This window comes from Notolepis coatsorum (genome assembly GCF_963971535.1).
Source record: "Notolepis coatsorum genome assembly, chromosome: 13".
Lineage (NCBI taxonomy): Eukaryota > Metazoa > Chordata > Actinopteri > Aulopiformes > Paralepididae > Notolepis > Notolepis coatsorum.
In genome coordinates, this window is record NC_140177.1 from 66,147,697 (window position 1) to 66,174,275 (window position 26,579).

Here is a 26,579-nt window from a genome sequence, read left to right on the forward strand (position 1 = left end):
TTCCTCTGTGATGTCGTTTTCGTTCCCCTTGTAATCCTCCCACTTTCCCCATCTTTCTCCAAATTTCTCTTCCTGTAACCTCAGCATGTGTGTTATCCTCTCCATATCCTGTATCTCTTCCACTATTCCTACCCATTGTGCTATTGTCGGTGGGTCTTCTTTGTACCACAGTCTTGTTATTGCTTTTCTGGCCGCTATCAACATTATCTTTATTAAATATTTGTCCCCCCCTTGTATTCCCTCGTGTGTCAGGTCTCCTAAGTAAAGCACCAGTCCTGTTTGTGGTAACCCGTATCCTAATATTCTGATCATTGCCTCCCCTATCTCCTCCCAATACCCCTTCAGCTTCTGACATCCCCAGAATATGTGCGTGTGATTTGCCCCCTCCTTCCCACACATCCTCCAGCATGCTCTTTGTGTTGGTGCATATTTTCCCTTCAGCTCTGGGGTTATAAAGAATCTGATTATGTTTTTCCATCCAAACTCTTTCCATATCCTCGATCCTGTTGTTGAATGTTGCACCTCGCATATGTTCCCCCATTCCTTCCCTGTTATTTCTATCTCTAGCTCTCTCTCCCATTTCTCCCTTATGTAATCGGTCGTGTGTCCCTAGCTGTTCATTATAGCCCGGTATATTGCCGATATTACTCTTCCTTGCCCCCCTTCGTATGCCCATACTATCATCTTTATTATTCCATTCTGTTCTTTGTCTTTGGCCCCCCTTATTTCTTTGTTGTAGTAGTCTCTAACCTGTAGATATCTGAAGTGGTCCCTGTTTTCTAGTCCAAATTTCTCCTTTAATTTTTGTAGTGTCTGCATTTCCCCCTTCTCTATCATTTTGCATATCGCTGTTGCCCCCCCCCCCTCTCCCACCTTCTGAATCCATGGTCTAACCTCCCTGGTTTGAATCTCTTGTCATGTGCTACCCATCTCAGAACCCCTGACTGCTTCTCCAATTTGTGTGTTTTACTACTCTGTTCCATATGGTCAAGGTGCATTTGGTGATTGGATCTAATAGTCCCTCTTTTTCTTTAAATAGTTCCCTATCTCCCACCAGAGCTTGTACCTTGTATCCCTCCCCTTCTTTTTCAATGTCTTTCCATCTTGCCTCATTTCTGTCGTTACACCAGCACGTCACTGCTCTCAGTTGTGCTGCATAGTAATAATCTTGTAGGCTGTGTACTGCCATCCCTCCCTCTTCCTTTGGTAGTTGTAGTGTTTTATATCTGACCCGTGGTCTTCTCCCCGCCCATATGAACCTCGATATCAGTCTGTCCCACTCCCTGAATTGATTCTGTGGTATTTGTATCGGTAGTGACTGGAATAGGTACAGTAACCTTGATAGTATGTTCATTTTAATGACCTCTATTCTTGAATTGAAGTCCAAGGGCATTACTGTCCATCTCTCCAAGTCTCTCTTGATGTTCTGATTTATCTGTGTATAGTTCGCCTCAAACAGTTTCTCCACCCCTCTCGTGATGTTCACCCCTAAGTATTTAATCTTGTCCATGTCCCATCTTATCCCGTACTGTTCCCTAATTTCCGTCGTTGGGGTATAGTTCCATGCTAAGGTCTGTGTCTTTGTCACGTTTAGTTTGTATCCTGAGTAGTGGCCATATTCCTTCAGTAGATCCATCAGTGCCGGGAAGCTCTTGTCTGGTTGCCTCATGTATACTATCACGTCGTCCGCAAATAGGCCTAGTTTATATTCCGTTCCCTTTATCCTTACTCCCTTAATGTCCTTGGTCTGTCTGATCAGTTGTGCCAGTGGTTCTATGAAAACGGCGAAGAGCGTCAGTGAGAGACAACATCCCTGTCTGGTAGCCCTCTCTAATCTGATTCTATCCGTCAAGCTGCCATTCACCTTAACCCTCGCTGTCGGTTCTTGATATAGCGCCTTGATCATCTTCATCGCCCTCCCGTTCAGTCCGAACCTCATCAATGTTTTATATAAAAATGTCCAGCTCACACTGTCGAATGCTTTTTCTGCATCTAGGCTAATCAGTACCGCGCTACCACCTTGTTTTTGTATCTCCTCTACTATGTGTAATGTCTTTCTCACGTTGTCCTGTGTCTGTCTCCCTTTAATAAATCCAGTTTGATCTTCATCTATAATGTCTGGCAACTGCCCGTTTTATTATCGAAATATTGGAAACGGAGATAACATTTTGACATCAGATGACGACGACATGACAGAAGTTGAACAGCGTGGGGAAAATTGTGTAAACTGGCGCGAGACATGTAGGAAATTGGTCCGCGGAGATCCGCTCGACTATGAAAGCTCAAAGAGTCCAGTGGACCTCTGCAGAGTCCAGTCCGTGTCCAGTCCGCTCGACTATGGGAGCACCTTGACTCTGGAGAAGACGGTAAGCACATTTCCCGTAATGTTGGTGTGTTCCTTTTAAGTGTACCTGCCAAATTGACCTAGCTCAAACCCTGCCCTCTCTTCTTGATTGTGATTGGAGGATCAAAAAAAGAGGGCAGGTCTTGAGATAGGTCAATTGCTATTTTAGCATTTTTTCTGTAACTACTATGGATGCACTGATACCACATCAGTGAAGAACTGGACTGTATTTTATTGCTCTATAAATACAGAGTACTGATTTGATCCATTACTTTTACAGAACAATATAGAATTAGAAAATATGTTTAGGGTTAGTGGACAAGAATAATTACCATATATTCCACCCCCCAATAGAGAGATCTAACATCCTTTTATACGTGGAAAGTCAGGGAAATCAAATCAAGGCTCTTGGCATTTCTACAAAGGTATTTCAGTATTGGCAGAAATTCTCTAATACAGATAACATATTTTAGCTTGGTATCAGCCCAATAACATCCACTATCAGTATCTGTATTGTATCCGTCCCTTATTAAAACTGGGACAACGACTTCTTGTTGTAACCCTGTGTCGTGCTTATAATGTTACCTGCGTGCCGGGGTCATACTTGGCTGTCGTCCTCATCGCTCGGGTGTTGCTGCCATGACTCAGCTCCGTCAATGCAAAGCATCCGAACGTCTACAGACACATTGAAGAAAAGGTGGTGCTTTTTAACTTTAAAAAAATCATCGAACAAGACTTTATTTGTTTGTTTGACAATCTTTGTATGCTTTTTTTTTTTTCATACTGAATTTTCTGATCAAAGGTGATCTGATAATAGTTCAAGGGTATAGTATAATATATTGGAAAAGTAGAGCATGCACATCCACTCTGGTGATCAGGTGCAAGACAAACAAGAGATCAGCATAAAGAATTATATAATCTGCACACTGTTAAACTTGCTCCCACTGTTTTATTTATTATGTTATTTATTGTTATTTATTATGATCAACATTACGATCAAAGGATCTTCATCTTCCTAATGAATCCAGATGAAGATCCTTTGATCGCAAAAAATACAGCGGGAGCAAGTTTAACAGTGTGCAGATTCTTTATACTATAATATAATCATAAAAATATATCAAACATTATCATATGAAACTTATCATTCTTGAATTCATATTGTGCTGACTATGAACTTGAATGGCAAAACAGTGAGTGAGTCAGTCAGTCATTCATTCATTCACACACTCCAGTTTGCTAGCAGCGATGTGTATTAACAAGGGGAATAAATGGTGTTGAGTTAGCATATAAACCAAAGGGCATGTTTGCACAATCCACTGAATGGCATCATCTATGTGTATATAGAATCTACTACGACGGAGCTGTCAAATCAGAATTTGATGCACGTACTCAAGCATATCTCCACACATGGAAGCAGAGGTGCACCGATGTCACATCTTTAGAACCAGTACAAGTGCTGAGTGCTTAATTAGAGGATTACTGATCTGAGTACTTCTCAGTTTCCCGTCATTAGTACCGTCTAGTATTGGCTTATTATATGTTAAAAAAAATAATAATAATAATAAAGATTAAGTGCATTGATTGTTTATTAGCTGCGGCCAGCAGCTCTATAGGTCATGCCGTCTGTCGGTCAGTCGGCCTACAAAATTCCCCACCTTCCCACAGTTTTCATGCCAATTGGCTAAAAGGGGGTGTGAGAGTGGCTAATCGCAAAAAGGCGCATAACTTCCAAATGGCTTCACAGACTTGCACAAGATTTTGTGGAAATGTTGGTCATGAGCCAAAGGACATCTGATTAACTGTTCATTCCCACTGGCAAAAGGGGGAGTGGTCTAGAATTTAAATGCACATAAGGTTTAAATGGATTCATGTAACATGGCCAAACTTTGTTGAAAGCTTGATCATAGGGCAAGCACACGCATAAACACACACACACAGCCATGTCCCCTTGTGTGTGTGTGTGTGTGTATGAATGCATGCACGTACAAGGTTGCAGCTGTTGCAAATTGTTGTGAATTTGCGCTTGTTGTTGCCAAAAATCTATTTCGAGGAAACAGCCCTATATGTATGTATGCGACTGCAATTATAACCACTTATTTACTGAAATGTACAGTACAAAGTAATACAAGTTGTTACCATCATGTCCTCTGTGTCTTGTACAAACGTTCTGTGTCTCCCTGATCCTGAGTTGGCTACGGTCGCACCAAACATCTGAGAAAAAAAACAGAAGTGACAAAAACATTAAACTTTTTGAAAAGTAGTCAGAATTCCACTGATTCCCAATTTGTGACAACTGCTCCAATGACCATGTTCACACGGCAGCCATTTTGCTTTTATGTCATGCTCAGGATGGGTTCCTTTCCAAACCCAACCTGAACGCCTCTATCCCTTCTACAACGGCGCTCAGGTTCCGGGTTCCTCTGATTGGCCACAACGCCCACGTGACCCTACGCTAACCCGCCCCCTTCCTGTCGCGCCGCGCTCCCTCAGCTTCCGCCCTCCCTCAGCTTCCCCAATTTATAACGAATCATTAAAAAAATATACCGTTAACTGGAATATGTTGTTTCTTTACACATATGTTGGATTATGTTAACTGGAATATGTTGTTTCTTTACACATGTTGGATTATGTAATTGGTTTGTCATGACAAACCAATAAAAATCGCGAATTAACCGGTGGCCACAACAACACACAGTACTGGTGGTGGTGGAGGACCGGGGGCTCCGTGTCTGGGGGCGGCAGGGGGAGAGGAGGCAGCCGGGGAGGCGGCCGGGGAGGTCGAGGGGGAAGACGGACGCCTGTCTGCAAGAAAGTGGTCTACGACGACCACAAGAGTGAAGAGGAGGAGGACGACGCGGTCAGCTTGCGATCAGAGGAGGACGAGTACTGTGTGTTGTTGTGGCCACCGGTTAATATTTGTGTAGCAGGGTGGATTATCCCTACTTTATGAGAGTAGATGTACACTGTCACCAGGTAGGAGGAACGCAGCATGCAGATCTGAGTCCAACTGAATCCCCGGCTTTAGTGCAGGAGTAGAGTGGAGCTTTAGCAGAGGGAGTAGATGGGGCCTAGGATTTACTAACCTAGGGGTAGTGTGCTGGTCCTTCTTGCCCTCCAGGGGGCGACTCGCAGTAATTCCCCACACCCACCCACACTTCTAATACTACCCGCACCCTCCCACACCCGGTGGCAGTAGTGATAGATGATATACTTTCTCCCCAAAGCAGTACCTTTCCTTGCTGATGAGCAGAGACCTGTCCCAATGATGCCTAGGCTCCCCTGTTAGGGAGGTTTAGACTGCAGAGGACTATGATGGTCCAGTTCTACACTGCCATCATCCAGTCCATCCTCACCCTCTCCATCATCACCTGGTTCCCTGCAGCCACGGTCAGGGACAAGGCCAAGCTGCAGCGGGTGATTCGATCAGCGGAGAGGGTGATCGGCTGCCCCCTTCCCTCCCTCGAGTCCCTACATTCCTCCAGGGCCTTGAGGAGGGCGAGGAAGATCATGGCAGACCCCGCCCACCCGGGTCACGACCTCTTCACCATGCTTTTCACACTAGCAACCACCTAGAAACACCCTAGCAACTACCTATAACACCCTAGCAACCGCCTAGAAACACCCTAGCAACCACATATAACACCCTAGCAACCACCTAGAAACACCCTAGCAACCACATATAACACCCTAGCAACCACCTAGAAACACCCTAGCAACCACCCATAACACCCTAGCAACCACCTAGAAACACCCTAGCAACCACTTATAACACCCTAGCAACCACCTAGAAACACCCTAGCAACCACATATAACACCCTAGCAACCACCTATAAGCACCCTAGCAACCACATATAACACCCTAGCAACCACTTATAACACCCTAGAAACCACCTAGAAACACCCTAGCAACCACCCATAACACCCTAGCAACCACCTAGAAACACCCTAGCAACCACTTATAACACCCTAGCAACCACCTAGAAACACCCTAGCAACCACCTAGAAACACCCTAGCAACTACCTATAACACCCTAGCAACCACCTAGAAACACCCTAGCAACCACATATAACACCCTAGAAACCACCTAGAAACACCCTAGCAACCACATATAACACCCTAGCAACCACCTAGAAACACCCTAGCAACTACCTATAACACCCTAGCAACCACCTAGAAACACCCTAGCAACCACATATAACACCCTAGCAAACACCTAGAAACACCCTAGCAACCAGCTATAACACCCTAGCAACCACCTATAACAACCTAGCAACCACCTATAACACCTTAGCAACCACCTAAAAACACCCTAGCAACCACCTATACCACCCTAGCAACCAGCTATAACACCCTAGCAACCACCTATAACAACCTAGCAACCACCTATAACACCCTAGCAACCACCTAGAAACACCCTAGCAACCACCTATACCACCCTAGCAACCACCTAGAAATACCCTAGCAACCACCTAGAAACACCCTAGCAACCACCTATAACACCCTAGCAACCACCGCCTGTGGGGGTGTGTGTGCGGGGGCCTGTGGAGGGGCCTGTGGAGGGTCTGTGCGGGGGCCTGTGGGGGGGTGTGTGCGGGGGCCTGTGGAGGGGCCTGTGGAGGGTCTGTGCGGAGGCCTGTGGGGGGGTGTGTGCGGGGGCCTGTGGAGGGGCCTGTGGAGGGTCTGTGCGGGGGCCTGTGGGGGGGGTGTGTGCGGGGGCCTGTGGAGGGGCCTGTGGAGGGTCTGTGCGGGGGCCTGTGGGGGGGTGTGTGCGGGGGCCTGTGGAGGGGCCTGTGGAGGGTCTGTGCGGGGGCCTGTGGGGGGTGTGTGCGGGGGCCTGTGGAGGGGCCTGTGGAGGGTCTGTGCGGGGGCCTGTGGGGGGGGTGTGCGGGGGCCTGTGGAGGGGCCTGTGGAGGGTCTGTGCGGGGGCCTGTGGAGGGGCCTGTGCATCACGTCGTCGGGCGGGGTCAGGCCACAGGACCTCGTTGACATCGCAGGCTATGTTTTCCCTCGCCAGGCAGCGGGGGAAGAAAGCTCTGGCATGCCGGCTGTTTGGCACCTTCAGCAAACTGTGCATTCTAAACTGGCCTATAGGTGTTGTCACATCATTGGCAGGTGTCTTCAATTTTGAGTCATTGTGTTTAAGCAATGAGGTTGTGCATTCTAAACTGGCCAATATGGATGGTGTCACATTATTTGCAGGTGTCTTCAATTTTGAGTCACCGTGTTTAAGCAATGACACCCGTGCTTTCATTGTGTTCAACTTTTGATGATTGAGCAAAATGTGTTCAGTGAATGAGAATGTGTTGTGCAACGTGTGTTTTAGCAAGTGCGGAAGTGTTTAGAGTAAGTGCGAATGTGTTTAGAGTTCTGCAACGTGTGTTTTGGCAAATGCCAATGTGTTCAGAGTTTTGTGAAATCTGAGATTGAGGTGAAATGTGTCCTGGGGGCCTGATTTATTAAATGTGTTTAGGCAACTGGTCATTGTGCTCAGAGATCTAGAAATTGTGCTTTAGCAATCGAGAAAAACTGTAAGGGGATGCAGACCAGAGAAAGACTTTCGTCTTGTTTTTGTATAAAATTACAATATTTTATTGTGAAATAAGAATAATATAATGTGATATGTTGATATGCTATTGTGAGATTACAACATCTGATGTGATATTACAGAGGATTTTGATTGCAATATTTTATTGTGAAATAATAAATAAATTATGTGAAATATTCATATGCTACTGTGAGATTACAACATCTGATGTGATATTACAGAGGATTTTGATTGCGGTATCTTATTGTGAAATAAGAATAATATAATGTGATATGTTGATATGCTATTGTGAGATTACAACATCTGATGTGATATTACAGAGAAAGACTTTCGTCTTGTTTTGTATAAAATTACAATATTTTATTGTGAAATAAGAATAATATAATGTGATAAATTGATATGCTATTGTGAGATTACAACATCTGATGTGATATTACAGAGAAAGACTTTCGTCTTGTTTTGTATAAAATTACATTATTTTATTGTGAAATAAGAATAATATAATGTGGTAAATTGATATGCTATTGTGAGATTACAACATCTGATGTGATATTATTATTACAGAGAAAGACTTTCGTCTTGTTTTGTATAAAATTACAATATTTTATTGTGAAATAAGAATAATATAATGTGATATGTTGATATGCTACTGTGAGATTACAACATCTGATGTGATATTACAGAGGATTTTGATTGCAATATTTTATTGTGAAATAATAAATAAATTATGTGAAATATTCATATGCTACTGTGAGATTACAACATCTGATGTGATATTACAGAGGATTTTGATTGCGGTATCTTATTGTGAAATAAGAATAATTTGTGAAATAAGAATAATATAATGTGATAAATTGATATGCTATTGTGAGATTACAACATCTGATGTGATATTACAGAGAAAGACTTTCGTCTTGTTTTGTATAAAATTACAATATTTTATTGTGAAATAAGAATAATATAATGTGATATGTTGATATGCTACTGTGAGATTACAACATCTGATGTGATATTACAGAGGATTTTGATTGCGGTATTTTATTGTGAAATAAGAATAATATATGAGGCTTCCGGTTTAGCTATAGAATGGGGTAAGTCGCATGTGACACAGCTGCTCACCCGTTATTTTTTTTCCGTTTTAAAAACATATTTATAAACCACCAATGCGTTTAAAACTTCGACGCATATATCAACTGAGATTATCAACTAACTATATTGACTGAAAGATTCGAGGTGCCACCAAGGAAAGATAAAACGATTGCAAAACCAAGCGCAGAGGACTCGCCTATGGCCGCAGGATACGTGCAGAGAATATAGACGAGATAGCATCCTCCTCAAGTTCAACCCCTACAAACACCTCCTCAGACACCGAATATATCATCCGGGAAATGAAAAATGAAATGAAAAAAATGGAGAAGTCAATAACCGAAAAAGTAGATGCTATCAAAGAATCTATCGAAAGCAAAATAGAAGCGCTAAGGGTGGACGCCGACGCACATATCAAGCGCACCGTAGCACTGGAAACTGGCTTGGAAGTACATCAACAGAATTTCAGTCGGATCTACAAAGACGTAGCTGATATCAACGATACACTAACGGCTGAGATGAAGGGAAACTACAAAGAACTCAATACGGAGCTCAACGATATAACGGCTGAGCTTAAGCGAATCAATGAAGGACAAAAAGCTAAAATATTCGAGATGGAATATCAAAGTCGCAAGTTGAATATTCGTATAGTCGGACTGGACGAGTCGGTGAGCTGCACACATCCTGAAGCGTTTGCGACAGAATTACAGAAAATCCTGGGGTCAGCAATCCTTCCTACGGTACCTGAGGTGGAGCAGTGCTACAGATTGGGGACCCGATCCAATGACAATAACGTTAGACCCAGAGTGATAATGGTTGTCCTGCGTCAAGTCAGAATAAAAGAAATTATCATTCGTGAGACTCGCAGGATGAAAGGCAGTCTGAAACACAAGGATATATCAATACACTTTTTTGAAGATTATTGTCGGGATGTGGTGGTCCTACGGGCCAAGTTCAAAACGGTGATGTCCCAACTCTATCTGGAGAAATACAGATCCCTATTAACATACCCTGCAAGACTTCGCATCGTCGATAAACAAGGAGAAAGGGTTTTCCTCAACTCGCCTGAAGATGCAGTCAAATACATGGCAGCACAAAATGCAGGATAGTGTATAAACAGCCTTTTAATCTCTGTTAGGCATGGGCACCATATAGTATAAACTTTAATGAACCGCTGATTTGGGGCAGAGAGACCTACGAGCTCAGAGTTATTGAATGTTTTCCCCGTTGGGCTTCTATTATTGTGGACATAATAGGATTTAAAATTGGAACGATACAGAGAAGATGAACATGGCGTTGAAGCTGTCCTTATTTTAAGAGTATAGAATTCTAACAACATTCCAGAACATACTGGAACATTCTAACACTGTAAAAACGACATATTGGAATAATCTAGAACATCTAAAACATTCTTTGATATATGGAACATTCTGGAATAACAGCAATACGTGGCCAGACATACAGCCAGAAGTCCTTCGGGGGAATAACCAATAGCATCTAGCTGCAGAACCACAGAACCATCACAGCAGCGGCCGGCTGAGGACCGGTGGGCCCATCTCGGAATAACATTCTTCACAACGGATCATCGCCCACCCCTGGCCAGGGGAAATGCTGCATATACGTATTTAAAAACTGCTTTTTATTAATTGGAAATATTTCCACTACTTCTCCAATTTATACTTTAGATGTTTAAGCATAGCAAAGCTCTTTCAAGATCTAAGTTAATGTTCTCTTCCTTTTTTCTTTTTTTTCTTCTCTTTTCTCTGATTTATTGAGGTTCTCTTTTCAGTTCAATACCTCCATATTATTCTTGGGTTATTATAAATTACACAAGTTCTTATAAAATGTAAGTGATTATGGCATGATAATTGAAGCTTATTTTTGGTCTTTATTTTTATTTTTATTTTATTTTTTTTACTTACATTTGTATTGAACATTTATAGACAAACATCACAACATATACAATAACATCAACAACACTATTAAACAGACATAAATAATAAAGAAAAAATGTAATACCCAAAAGACAAAAAATACTGACTTAAGCAAATATTCACATACACAAATAATGAAGTGGAAAAAACATAAAACAATTGTCATATCTTAAACAAAATAAAATTAGAAAACATTAAGTGTGTGACATGGGTTCAGAGACCCTCTTTGAACCTCTTTCCTCCTTTACCCTTCGCCCTCTTGTGATGTATTTGGTCCTTCCTCTGTGATGTCGTTTTCGTTCCCCTTGTAATCCTCCCACTTTCCCCATCTTTCTCCAAATTTCTCTTCCTGTAACCTCAGCATCAGGGTTTCCGTTAGAAAAAATTGTTGCCGGTCTCCGTGACCTGCAAGATTTCAATCTACCGGACAAATGAGATTAATTCCGGTCATAGTTTATTGAGCTTTAAAACAATTGATAGGCAGGCTATATAAAGAATGTCATCCTCAAGGCATGTAGATTTATAATATTATAAAACTAGGCTACTTTTGCGTATACAGTCATTAATATATTCCAAATAAAATAAGTCCCTCGATACTCCGTGCTGCTGCTGACTTGAAATAAAATAGACCGCGTATGTGGGCAGTCGGTCCGACACTAAACAGCAGTCTGTTATAATCACATTTTTATGAGCTAACGAATTCCGTTATATTGGACATTTGTATTAATTATATCAAGCGAAGAACTGAGAAATTTGGCAGAGAGAGACGGCAACATTATCGTGGGTTTGCGTGATGTATATCTCCACCTCCCAACGACTTGGTGCTGGTCATAATGTCCGGTGAAAATAACTCCCTCCAAGCACAACTTGACCACCCGAACCGTACCAAAACAGGCCAAAATTAAATAGCCCATGCGACGAACGATTCATTACATTCGTTTCATCGTTGCTCCACCAAGCAGCCGGTCCAACAATGAAAGCTGTTGTCAGCGCGAGCCGGCCGCAGTTAGTTTGCAAGAAGCATCCAGCTGCAGACCCGCAGAGCAGCTTTCCAGGTCTGGGGACCGCACTGTGCCAGCAAAGCTGGTGGGTTCTGTGGGTCTGCAGCTGCATGCCTTCCGCAAATCCAGCAGCAAGCTCTCGCTGACACAGCGTCGTCATTACCAGACCGGCTGCTTGGCGAAGCAACGACAACAAACGCAATGATTGTTTCGTTCATCGCATAGGCCACCCAACTCCAGCCCATCCAAATACAATTCAAATAATCAAACTGTGCCCAGAGGGAACTATTTTCACCGGACACTATGACCGGAGAGATTAAATATGTCGGACTTCAACAGATTTTGCCGGTCAAATACCGGTAATTACCGGCTAACGGAAACGCTGCTCAGCATGTGTGTTATCCTCTCCATATCCTGTATCTCTTCCACTATTCCTACCCATTGTGCTATTGTCGGTGGGTCTTCTTTGTACCACAGTCTTGTTATTGCTTTTCTGGCCGCTATCAACATTATCTTTATTAAATATTTGTCCCCCCCTTGTATTCCCTCGTGTGTCAGGTCTCCTAAGTAAAGCACCAGTCCTGTTTGTGGTAACCCGTATCCTAATATTCTGATCATTGCCTCCCTTATCTCCTCCCAATACCCCTTCAGCTTCTGACATCCCCAGAATATGTGCGTGTGATTTGCCCCCTCCTTCCCACACATCCTCCAGCATGCTCTTTGTGTTGGTGCATATTTTCCCTTCAGCTCTGGGGTTATAAAGAATCTGATTGTGTTTTTCCATGAATGAATGAATGAAAACTTTATTTAACAGATTGCAGAATGGGTACAATACAGTACGGCTCAATACATACAATTGTTAAGGGGATGCAGACCTGAGAAAGACGTTTGTCTTGTTTCCATCAGGGTCCCCCATTTTCAATTCATATAGACATATATGACATACATGACATACAGATAGTCAGTACTGCTACATCTATACATTTATGACATACCAGATTTGCAAATACAGTACTGTTTGTGATACAGAAGGAGTCAAGAAAAGGGAGTATATACATTTGACGTAGAAACTGTACATTGGAGGAGGTTGGGTGGGGGGGGGTTGGGTACATTGGGATATTGACAACCATACTGGGTAATTTACATTGGAGGTGGTTGGGGGGGGGGGCCGGGGGGCACACTGTATAAACAAGTAACACTGTACATTGAGGGGGGGGGGGGGGGGGGGACACTGTACAAACAAACACAATTGTACATTGAACTATTGACAAAACCATACTAGGTAAATGACTGTACATTGGAGGGGGTTGGGTTAGGATATTTACAGGGGCCAGTGTTGAATTGCAGTCTCCCGTAGGTGTCCCTTGAGAGAGGTTTTGAAAGTGGGTAGTGATCCACATTCCTTTACAGCTTTGGGTAGGGCGTTCCACATTGCTGTGGCATAATTGCGAAACGTGTTTAGTCCCTTATTTGAGCCGAATCTGGGTTTAACATGATTTGTGGAGCTCCCTCTGGTGTTGTGATCGTGGTATTCACTGACCTTTGGGAAGTATTTTGACATGTACATGGGTACCTTGGTTGTGTAGTGTATCTTGTAGACCAGGCCCATTGCAAGTTGTTGTACTCTGTCGTCTACTCTAAGCCATCCTAGGTTGTCAAAGTGGGCCGGGGTGAGGTGGGTTCTAGGAGTAAGGTCAAGCAGTAGTCTGACCAGTTTGTTTTGAGATGTTTGTAATTTTGTTTTTAGCGCCTTTGAGGTGCTTTGGTACCATGAGGTGCAAGCATAGTCGTAGTACCCCTGAATGAGTGCTCCTGCCAGAGTCTTCAGGGTGTTCTTGTTTACCAGAGAGGAGATCCGGTACAAGAATAGAGTTCGTTGGTTGACTTTTTTTATTACATTGGATGCCATTTTGTCACAGGAGAGATTAGCCTCTAGGATGGAACCCAGGTAGGTAATTTCATCTTTCCTTGTGACAATATTGTCACCCACCATCCAAACTCTTTCCATATCCTCGATCCTGTTGTTGAATGTTGCACCTCGCATATGTTCCCCCATTCCTTCCCTGTTATTTCTATCTCTAGTTCTCTCTCCCATTTCTCCCTTATGTAATCGGTCGTGTGTCCCTTGCTGTTCATTATAGCCCAGTATATTGCTGATATTACTCTTCCTTGCCCCCCTTAGTATGCCCATACTATCATCTTGATTATTCCATTCTGTTCTTCGTCTTTGGCCCCCCTTATTTCTTTGTTGTAGTAGTCTCTAACCTGTAGATATCTGAAGTGGTCCCTGTTTTCTAGTCCAAATTTCTCCTTTAATTTTTGTAGTGTCTGCATTTCCCCCTTCTCTAACATTTTGCATATCCCCCCCCCCCCCCCCCCCCCCCCTCTCCCACCTTCTGAATCCATGGTCCAGCCTCCCTGGTTTGAATCTCTTGTCATGTGCTATCCATCTCAGAACCCCTGACTGCCTCTCCAATTTGTGTGTTTTTACTACTCTGTTCCATATGGTCAAGGTGCATTTGGTGATTGGATCTAATAGTCCCTCTTTTTCTTTAAATTTTAGTTTTAGTTTTATCTTATTTTAATTTTTTTTTAACGGAAAAGTGGCCAAGCCACAGTTGACATTCTACTTATGGTAGAATTTAGAATGTTAGATCCTATGGTATACATAGGAATGTTAAGGATAATTGGATCATTCTGGGATATCCGGTGATTTAAGGGAGGGAGTTATACGCAAAGGTTGTGTTCATGGAACACAGTCCTGTACGACTCTCGGTGGGAGGGGGGAATAGGGGATTTTTATTTGTATATATATATGTTTTTAAGCTCGGCTCTCAACGGGACCTCAATAACTGGATGTACATCTATTGTAGCTTCGCACTCCAGAAGCATTACCAACAACTACACAACAACATGTATAGATTATGGCTAGTTTGAATATAATGATCTGGAACACTGGTGGAATAAATAAACAACACAAACGCAAAAGCGTGCTCACACTGATGAGAAAAGAACAGGTGGACGTGGCTCTGCTAAGCGAAACGCACATTTTAGAGAAAGACGTAGATTCGTTAGCGGACAACACATATCATAACATTAGTCACTCATCCTTTGGAACGAGAACTCGGGGAGTAGCCATAGTAGTTAGACGGAAGTTGAACATTGAATTTAAGGGAGTATGGTCTGATGCAGATGGTCGGATAACTATAGCTAAGATTTTACACAAGAACAGGAAAATAGCGCTGGTAGCGGTATACGCCCCAAATTTATACGAAGTTAATTTCTTCACTACACTTACCAGAGTAATGTTAGACCTTCCCGAATACTCATTTATAATTGGTGCAGATTTTAATGCCATTTGGAATCCAAGGATGGACAAATCAAACCCCTCCTTTTCCAACGAACAAAAAAATGCATCTAATGCATTAAAGGATTGGTCGAAGATTACAGGTGTAAATGACTTATGGCGATCACTTAACCCCACGACCCGGAAGTACTCCTGTCGATCTGCGAGACATAACACATTATCCAGAATAGATTACATTTTTACATCCCCGAGACTATTTGATAACTACGATGTGGAAATGATACCCAATGCACTGTTATTTACTCCTAAAAGGAACATTTGGTATACTATCAACCCGTGCCCCAAGATGGCGATTTAACACGATGCTGCTCAATAACAAGGAATTCATAACACAAATCAAAGAAGCTCTTATGGTATTCCTTCGGATGAATGCGAATACGGTGCAGGACCCCAGAATATTATGGATGACGACAAAGGGAATGATCAAGGATTTCACTGATAGCTTTTCCTCCCAAATACGCAAGAATCAATGCTCAAAACTATCTGAACTGGAAACGCTTTACTCAAAGTTATTTAATTCTTTACAATACAACAACTCGGTTCGACTGGAAAATCAAGTCAACATACTAAAAAAAGAGATTAACGCCATATACAGACAACAATCTGAAATGCAAATACGTAGCACAAGACAACAGCAGTACTCCCAAGGTTCCAAACCAAGTCACCTATTAGCTATGCGATTAAGAGTCAACGCAAAATTTGCAGATATAACTACCATTAGAGCACAACAAGGACTTGTTACAGAACCCAAAGAAATAAACACGACATTCAAAGAATTCTACTCCAACTTATACAAATCAGATACGACCTTCGATCAAAACAAAATGGACACATATCTTAATCAAATTAACCTCCCTAAACTTTCAGAGGATGACGCTAAACAGTTAGAAACACCGATCACACTAGATGAACTTAGGGAGGCCATATCTGAAATGCAAAGTGGTAGGGCTCCTGGAAGAGACGGTATCCCACCAGAAATGTACCTCTCTTGTTGGGACATAATTGGACCCTTATTACTAAATATGATTTTATACTCAGTCAAGGAGGGGAACTTCCATAAGAATGACAATATTGCACTCATAACAGTCCTCCTTAAAAAAGACAAAGACCCCACCGAGTGCGGTAGTTATAGACCTTTAAGCCTCCTCGGAACCGATATCAAATTGTACTCTAAGGTATTAGCCATCAGACTACAAAAGCATATGACGTCTTTAATTCATCCGGACCAAACTGGCTTCATAAGAGGCCGCTTGATCACTGATAACATAAGACGATTACTACACGTACTAGATGCTAAAAAGGAAGACAACACACCTAAGGCGATACTGTCCCTGGATGCAATGAAAACTTTTGACAGGTTGGAATGGTCGTATCTATGGGCAGTATTAGAAAGGATGGGGTTAGGAAAAGGATTCATTGATATGATTAAAGTATTATACAAAGACCCATCGGCCATGATTACAACAGGTACAATCATCTCCGAAATCTTTCCGGTATCACGTTCTTCCAGACAGGGTTGCCCTCTTAGTCCCGGACTATTCGATCTATCACTAGAGCCTTTAGCACAATATATAAGACAATCCCAACCCATAGAACCAATCATAATCAAGGGCACACAACACAAAATTAGTTTATATGCGGACAACGTAATACTGTTCATGCAAAACCCTAACACCGCATTGCCTCCTCTTCTCAAGTTGATTGAGGACTTTGGAGATTTATCGGGATTTAGGATAAATTGGCAGAAGTCGGCCTTCCTCCCACTTAACGCCCCTGCAAAAAGAAATATAACCCTCCCAAAAGAGATACCGATGGTAAAACACTTTAGATGTTTGGGAGTTGAAATATTCCCTACCATAAGCCAAACGATGAAGCACAATTACATAAAAATCCAAAACAAAATCAAATACGACCATGTCAGGTGGTCAAAACTTAAAAACTCAGTACAGGCACAGATATCAATAGTTAAGATGGACGTCCTACCTAGAATCAACTTCTTCAGCTCAATGCTACCGTTACCCCCTCCAAAGGGTTACTGGAAAGAATTGCACTCCTCCACATACAAATGTATTTGGAGGGCGGCTACGTGGCGTAGTGGGCAAGGCGCTCACCACTAAATCTGGAGACGCTGGGCTCGGCTGTTCGAGCCCAGCGCTCCACATTTGCTTTCAGTTTAGCTGGTCGTCCGTACTAATACACATTGGCCGTATTAGGGGGTGGGAAACTGATGGGTGGGGATCGGGCGTTGTGGACAGCGACTCCTACAGGTCGGTTGGTGCGCCTGCGCAGTGGAATCAGGAAGTGTTGGGGGCAGCGTGAGCCTCCCACGCGTTACTACTCGCCACTGAGAGATCGAGCTGCGCAGGTGAAAAGATGCGACTGCTGTTACCTCAAGTACCGGAGGGGACTTGTGCTATGTATGACTTAGTTCACATTGCAGCCGGCTTGTGGGAGGCAAGAAACAGCGTTCGTGACAGGGGAGGGTTGAATTGGATGATACGAAATTGGGATGGGAGAAAATATAGAAAATGGGAGAAAGTGGATAAAAAAAATTTGGAATAACAAACCACCACGTATAAAAAGATCCACCGCACAGAGAAACAAAGCAGACGGAGGTATGGCATTTCCAGATTTCTACCACTACTTTAAGTTTTAAATCTTTTTATTTTTCATGAGGTTTCACATTCAATCGACAGATCTACAGAATGTTCAGTGTCACTCTCATGAACAATTTTTTACAATTTTCCTTGTGCTCCCCACTCAATCCATTCTCCCATCTCTCACTCACACTCACACACACTGGGACATACACACACACGTACACGCGCACACAGGCATACACACACACATACACTTGCCCACATACAGGCACACATACACACAAATAAACAATTAGACAACAAAAAAAAGAAAGAAAATAATAATAATAAAAATAAAGTAAAATAAAATAAAGGGACAGTAGGTAAATCATAAGTAAATAAGTAATAAGGAATAAAAGTGCAAATGTTGGTATTGTAAGCAGTGACATTTTATAGCACCCAGTTGCTCACACCCGCTTATCGATGGCCACTCCGACAGAGAAGGGTCCGGGCCGCTGCGTGTTCAGCTCCCTTTCCCAGACCCGACCCCGTGGGGGCAGGGTTTGACAGCCATGCGCAGGCAACCAGGCACTTATACGCAGACAAAGAGCCTCAACAGATCAGCTAATCTAATCTGCTAAAACTCCACGTCTGTTATATTAGATATGACACATTTATAGGACTACATTATGAGTTTCCAGTTGAGTATAGAGTGGATTCCAAAGTTCTTGAAATAAGTGACCCTGGTTGTGCTTTTCAAGCGTTATCTTTTCTAAGGGAAGAAACTGAGATATTTGTTCTATGAACATATTGAATGTTGGTGCGATTTCATTTTTCCATAGAAGAAGTATACATTTCTTTGCAAAATATGTTATGTATACCAACAGTCTGCATTTCTTTTGGTCTAAGTGGCAGTTTGTTATATTATTTAATAGATAGACACATGGTGATAACTCAAATTCCAACTCCATGACAGATTTAGTAAATAAGTGGATCTTGTTCCAGAAATGCTTCAATTTGCTACATTGCCAGAACATATGCAGAAATGTTCCTTCTTTAATTTTACATCTTGGGCAATTTGGTGAGTTTTCTTTCGAAATTTTGTGCATTTTTACAGGAGTAAGGTAGAATTTATGAATACATTTGAAATTACTTTCTTTGATCTTATTGCTTGTAAAGGGAAAGAAAGTTCGATCACAGATATCTTGCCAATTGTTTTCTTCAAATTTCGTTGCCAGGTCCGTCTCCCAGCATCTTAATAGAGCTGGGAAGACTGTTTGGCATTCATTAGTTAGAATTTCATATAGTTCACTGATTTTACCTTTAATTGTGGATGAGGTAGTTAGTTTTTCTTCCAATTCTGTCATTTCAAAGCTTAACTTGTTTTCTTTAGTAAGTGAACTTAAAGTGCTTTGAATTTGCATATATTTTAAGAAGTCTGAGTTAGGAATGTTGTATTCTTCTCTTAGTTCCTGAAATGCTTTTAATTTCCAGTTTTTATGAAAAAGGTCTTTAAGTTGAGTTACCCCCAAGTGTCTCCACTTGTTTATATCAGTTGAATGAAAATATTTTTTTAGGTCAGGGTTTTGATGAATAGGTGAATAAACAGAGATGCATTTAGTTATGCCAAACTTTTTCGAGCAATCTTTCCATGCAGATAGGGTATTCACAACCGTGAAATATTGCTTTATATTTTCTATTTTGTCAAAATTCTTTATAAAAAAAAAGAGAGTTTAGAGGTAAAGGATCAACCAGTCCCGCTTCTATCTGTATCCAGTGTGAGTCTGGTCCTCCCAATGACCATGATACTATAGTTCGAAGTTGGGCTGACCAGTAGTAGTGTTGGAGATTGGGAAGACCTAGACCACCCATGGACTCAGGTTTCATAAGAGTCAGTAATTTAATCCTTGGTTTTTTATTGGACCAAATAAATTTTGAGATACGTTTATTCAATATGTTAAAATATGTTATAGATAGGTAGCAGGGTACATTTTGAAAGAGAAAGTTCAATCTCGGAAGGATATTCATCCTGATGACGTTTATCCTTCCTAGAAGGGATAGGGGTAGTTTGTCCCATCTACCTAGATCTGTGTTAATTTCAATTGTAAGAGGAGTGTAATTTTTTTCAAATAAATCATTTAATTGCGGTGTAAAGTGTACTCCCAAGTATTTGAAGCCTCCTGGTGACCATCGAGTACTTTCCAAATTGTTCGATTGTGTTATACAGATGTAATAAGGAGTTTTCTGGTTGCTCAATGTATAGAACAATGTCGTCAGCATATAAAGATATTTTGTGTTCAACCTTATCGATATACACTCCTTTTATGTTAATGTTGTCTCGTACAGATGCAGCCAAAATGTCTATTATTATTGCGAATAATGAGCTTGACATTGGGCACCCCTGTCTTGTTCCTCTCATTAAGAGAAACGGATCAGATGTATTGCCATTAGTAATAACTGCTGCTTTTGGAGTTTGATACATTGCTTTAATCCACTGGATAAAATGTGACCCTATATTAAGTTTTTGCAACACGTTAAAAAGAAAGTTCCACTCGACTGTCAAAAGCCTTCTCTGCATCCAGAGATAGGAGTAGAGAGGGCCTCTGTTTTAGATTCAAATGATTGGTTATATTTAATAACCTTCTGATGTTATCGGTAGCATATCTTCCCTTAACAAATCCAGCCTGATCTGGGTTTACCAATTTCGGCGTGATGGTTTCAAGTCTTTTCGCTAATGCTTTGGTGATAGTCTTATAATCATGATCTAAAAGACTTATAGGTCTGTATGATGAACAGTCTAATGGATCCTTACCACTTTTATTCAGTACTGTGATGTTTGCCAAGCTCATTGTTTGAGGAAGTGCCTTGTTGCGTCCAAAGTTGTTAATCATTCCCATAAAAATGGGTTTCAAGTCATTCCAGTACTCCTTATATAGCTGTGCCGGGAAGCCATCTGGTCCTGGACTTTTGTCTATAGGCATTGAATTAATTGTTGCTAGTATTTCTTGTTCGGTAAAGGGTGCATTAAGACTCTCTTGATCTGATTCTGAGAGCTTTGGCATTTTGATACCTTCTAAGAATCTATCCAGTTCCTCCTGTGTGTAATTACTTTGAGATTTGTATAGTATATTGTAATACTCCTGGAATGCCTGATTGATTTCTTTTGGATGATGTGTGATGTTGCCCTTGAACCGAATTGCTTTTATAGTCCTTTCGGCTTGTTCTTTTTTTAGTTGATGGGCTAATAGTTTACTGGGTTTGTTGCCAAATTCATAGTGTTTTTGTCTAACCTGATTCATTTGTTGCATAATTATATTTGTAGTCTTGATATTTAATTTGGCTCTGGCAGTTACTAAATGTTTCCAGTTGTCTTCTGTTGCTGCAACTTTATGGAGGGCTTCGCATCTTTCAATTTCTTTTTCTAGTTCTTTTGTGTGTGCGATTTCTTCCCTTTTACTAAATGATGTGTATGAGATAATATGTCCTCTTAAAGTGGCTTTTGCAGCTTCCCAGATTATGTTTGGGTCCATGCTAGGATCATTGTTTTCATCTATGTAATTTTTAATCCATACCTTCATTTTTGATCTAAATGTTTCATCCCTCAGCAATGAGGTATTGAATCTCCATTGCCTACGAGTGAACTTTTCTCCATCCAGACGAACGGTCAAGTCAATTCTCGCATGGTCTGATAGTGTGATTGGATTGATACAACAGTTTTTTACCATGTGAAGATGTCTTGAGTAGATCAAAAAGTAATCAATCCTAGAATATGAGACATTGGCGTTTGAATAGTAAGTGTAGTCTTTAACCTTTGGATTTAGTTCCCGCCACACATCAACTAGGCCACTTTCTTTGCATAAACCTTTGAGTACTTTTATGGACTTTGGTTTGTTACTTTTAGACTGTGTGGTCTTGTCCATCTTCTGATTCAGTGCACAGTTAAAGTCTCCGCCTATGACCCCAAATCCTTTGCAGTTTTCGTTGAAAAGCAATACCATATCTGACATGAATGCAGGGTCATCTGTGTTAGGAGCGTAGATATTAAGGAAAGTGGTAGATATTCCATTAATAGAACCTGAAATCAAAACATATCGCCCATTTGGGTCAGTGATTTTTTTCTCTAATTTAAATGGCGTGTTTCTATTGATTAGAATAGCAGTTCCCCTACTGTGACTTTTGTATGAAGAAAAATACACTTGTCCCACCCAATCCTTTTGTAGCTTTAAATGTTCAATTTCTGATAAGAATGTTTCTTGCAGGAAGGCTATATGTACCATCTTATCTTTTAGAACAGATACTTTTTTTGCTCTTGTGGTATAATATAATGTCCTCATGTAAATATACTCCCCTCCCCTGTATCCCCCTTACCTGTGCCCCCCCCCCTCTCTGTGGAATAAGACATTCCCCTCCCCTTTCTCCCCAAACCTGTACCCCCCCCCCAATTGACCTATCAAATGGGACCACACACCCCCCCTTGTTGAACTATATAGGGCTCCTCCCGACCACAATCGAGGTCTTCTCACCTGGGTCATTTCAGCTGATCACCTGGGGGAAGCCCTCAGCCATTCTCTCTATGTATTCTATCTGTTTGGTTAATAAACCTTGTTATTATCCAAACCTCGGTTGACTGAGAACATTCTTCATCAGGATATCTACAAATATCCCACAATTGGCGTCTACGAACTTGTGACGGACCTTCTTGCGTCCTACCGGCGTGCTGTATTGTTTCAGCTATACAGAGAAAAGTGAGTATAATAGATGGTCGACCAAAAATGTATGGCAAGGAATTAAAACCTTCCCGCTTTTCTCTGTGCCAGGTGAATATTACAGAATGTTGTCATATATTGAGATCATGGCTGAGTAAGAATAATGTGCATTAATATATCTGATCTGTATTGAGAATCGTTACCAGGGCGCGCGTGCACCTGGGTCCTTATCAGGCGGTTCTGAGAGGATGGGTTATATGTGCTATTCCCGAAAGTTTAGGCACAAAGGTTGAAGTGCTATTCCAGGTCGAGTTGGAGCCGACCAAAAGCTAAGGCACACAATACAGGTTGTTGGATTGCTAACCCAAGTCTAGCTAATGCAGACTAAAATATAGGCAACAAGGCAAGAAACGTGGGCTTATTAGATGCGATATCCTTGAAAACGCTACTCTGTTAAAAAACGTTCTGTGATTCCTTTGCAAAGAGGCGGGAAGTTAGGACCGAGAAGCTGATGGAATCATAATTAGAAATTACCAGAGTAGCGTCATAATATTCATTGTTTCAACCTCAAACTAAGCCCACAATCTCTTCCATTCCTGAAAACGATGTATTTCGGATTGAATTAACCAATTGATTATACAGATAGCGGGAAGGTGACCGGCGATGCCTCGGCAGTACGTGAATGTACATTTAACAAGACATTAGTTGCAGGTTGAAGGGACCGAGAGTATGATTAAAAGGTATATATAATCTAATATATCGCTGTTAAATTTTGAAGTCAGGTTCGGTCGTTATGACTTTAATAACGATGTATATTTAGATCAAGGGATAAATGCCTTGTCGCAGCAGATGCTGGTCGACTAAACGAACAGCGATCCAATACAGTCAGATATACACACACGTTAACTTATATGTATTAATGTTTGTTTGTCTGTTTAAAGTCTCGTTTGTATGTGCACAGTATAGAACCCGCCGCGGTGCTGTATTGAGTAAAGAAACCGACGGATAGCGCGACGAGCATAGGGAGACGAGTACCGTTATACAGAGGATAACATTGAGGTGCAACTCACGGGACAAACTAGGATAGTAATTTCCGGAATCAACAAAACCGGCCCACGGGAACGACCATTTGGGGAAGTATAGTTTTATCGTTTCAGTTTGTTTACGTTTCACATATGCACAGGCGCGTTCATTCGGTAACAAAACGCTGGTTTAGGAATTCCAGGCTATTGAGAGCTCGTGAAAAAAATACTGTATGGATTGCAAAGCGTTATTTCCGAGGCGAATGAGAACGCACGAACGTCGCTTGGAGCGATGACGTCACGCTATGCGCGCCATGGAGTTATGATTTTATATGAAACTATCCATAGGCGAACGTAAAGTTTAATGTGCCCAAGGCCGAGGGTGCGTGAAATCCACGTGTAGTATATGTTTTATTTGTATATGTATGTGCGCGCTGCTATTAGAAAATGTTGAGTTGCGGTGGCGAGATGCAGAAGAGTGTTTCCAGGGTTGCATTATCCCAGACCACCGGAGAAACGAACCGAACATTGCATTGACGACACGTAACGTGCTACAGCCTCAGGAACCACTATTCGATTAAAGATACACATGGGCACAAAAGGGGGTAAGTTAATATGGTTATTCAATAACTGAACTGAACTGTGAGGATCCAACGTAAACACAGCAGCTTTTCCGGTGAGTATGAAATCATAATTTAGCTGCATGACATAACTATCTTCTCATTCGCAGTGACTTATAGCTATCCCATATCGCTTGAGTGATTGGTTTTCATTACTGTACACGTTATAAGTCACATAAAGCTAATTACAATGTCTGTTTCAGAATTATAATACATCTGTGGGCATACCGGTCATACTGACCAATACGGGGAGCTAAACAAACACTTCCGGTTTCCGGTATATGGCAGTACAGGAATTGTAGTCCACATAAACAGCGTTAGATTAGACTTTATAAGCTTTTAATGTTGAAAACTTGGGCACAAACAACATAGATTATGTTTAAAAGTAAGATGTTTAGGTTAACAAATAAGTTATATTCACTTGAGTTAATGTGTTTATCTAAAGAACCAATGAAAGATAACTAGCCCTTTCCATTGTAAGACATTCTTATGAGTGCTTGTGTACATATGCGATATGATTGATAAATGATAACACTATCATTACATCCTAGGATGGGATGGATGAGAACTAGCTGATGTTTTTGTTAAGCTCACAGACAATCAAGGAGAACACTCAAAAATGGTCTTAGGAGTGGAAAATTAACATGTGTTTTTAGTTTCAGTCAGGCTCTGAGGCGAGATGCAGAGACCTACACCCAAATTGTATCACAAAAGACTGAAACTCCAACAATTTGCATGCCAACATGTGTGGAGCTGAAAGACAATCGATTGACCAGTTAAAACAAATCTGCATCCAAACACCCACATGTAAATTGTGTTTACAGGAAGCAAACAGACAATCAAGAGACAAAAAGGGACTGAGTTAATCTACATTTGAACACAAAGCAGTTTGGAGCTAAAGGGAAATCAATTGTGAGACGATAGCAGACACTATTCAGGATGGGCACTTAAAAACAAAGGGCAGGAGCAGACAAAGCTATGCAACAGCATGTACTCTGACCACACCTAGAGACTCAACTTAGTATAGTATAAACACAGGTGATGATGTTGCAGTCATGAAAATCTACCTAATTCCCATACTAACAATAACTAACCAGTCGTTTTCATCATCTCTTTTCAAGAGGCACACGAATTAGAGATGAATTCTGAATAAAACCAGACAAAGTAGAAGTGCCCGAGATGAAAGATTAATGATGAAAACAACTTTACTTACAATCTCCTCCTTCTATTCTCTGCTTATAACCAATAACATGCATGATTCTTTTAACAAACTAATACATTTCCATGACTGCAAAATATCAACCACCAAAATTGAAACACAATTATCTAAATGTACAAGGTATACACGTACATTGATCATTTAGCTGACACTTTTATCCAAAAGCAACTCACAGGTTCTGTATGACAGGACATCAAAAAGGGCACAACTCTATCAGCTGAGTAACAATGGTCATCAAAGTGTTGAGTGCTACAGTGTAGGTTAGTTTATTAGGACAAATGCATGACAGTAAGGTTAGCTAGGGTTAGAATTATTTGTATCAGTTGAAAGCAGGATAATCATTTACACAATGATTATCAAAATGCACAAGGTATATTAGAGGTAATTAAATTAATACTACTTAAGAGTAGACGAGAAAATGAATGATTGTTTTTCATGAAAAATTAACTGGCTGCCTAGATTTTATGTTTTTTCCCCATGCTAAATTATGACGAGCCACACTGAGACGTGAAGAACGCCAGAGAAGGCGTGGCGAGGTAAGTATCCTGAGGTACACCAAACGCATCCTGAGGTAAGATCAAATTAAATTTGACATCACAGATTATAAAGATAAAAAATAAATGTTTCTGATTCCATGCAAAGATCGGATCCAAACGATATCAAATGCACGATGGTATTACACAATAAAATTAATTAACCCTAAATGATTTTCCTCTGTAGCAGAAAGGCGTTGAATCATTTATGTGAGGAGTTTTCTAAGGCAGTTTTTATCATCCTCAGATCACAAATTGGTGAGAGGACAGGACGAGTGAGACAACGCGTGACCTGAACCACGAACGACGGCAGGACCAGGCAAAGAGAAACACAACCCAGTGACCTGAGCGACCCACGACAGCAGAGGACCACCAGGGCGACGACAACAACCGTGGGAGAACCACCAGCCCACACAACACAGACGTCCCCAAAGGAAGGGGAGCAGAGACAGAAAGGACGACATGCAGCCTCACCCCGGCGACCCGCGGCAGACCATCTGCAAAAGGGAACTGAAGTCCCCGACCATCAAGGTGGATTCCCATGACAAGATTGTCATCCGTGTGAGAGAGAGCGTCCTACAGACAGGCCACTACACCAGCAAACCCTCGCCCCTCTGGTACC

General features: G+C 41.6%; 1 protein-coding gene across 2 annotated transcripts in view; it reads right to left on the minus strand.

Annotated features, from left to right (window-relative positions):
* acox3 (acyl-CoA oxidase 3, pristanoyl) overlaps positions 1-26,579 on the minus strand; it is a 255,528-nt gene that overhangs the window by 197,695 nt on the left and 31,254 nt on the right. For both annotated transcript variants that reach the window (XM_084327106.1, XM_084327105.1), the window contains exons 5-6: positions 4,481-4,555; positions 2,930-3,019 (exon numbers count right to left, since the gene is read on the minus strand). In XM_084327106.1, the coding sequence (XP_084183232.1) occupies positions 2,930-3,019; positions 4,481-4,555 (165 nt within the window). The remainder of the gene's footprint in view (positions 1-2,929; positions 3,020-4,480; positions 4,556-26,579) is intronic.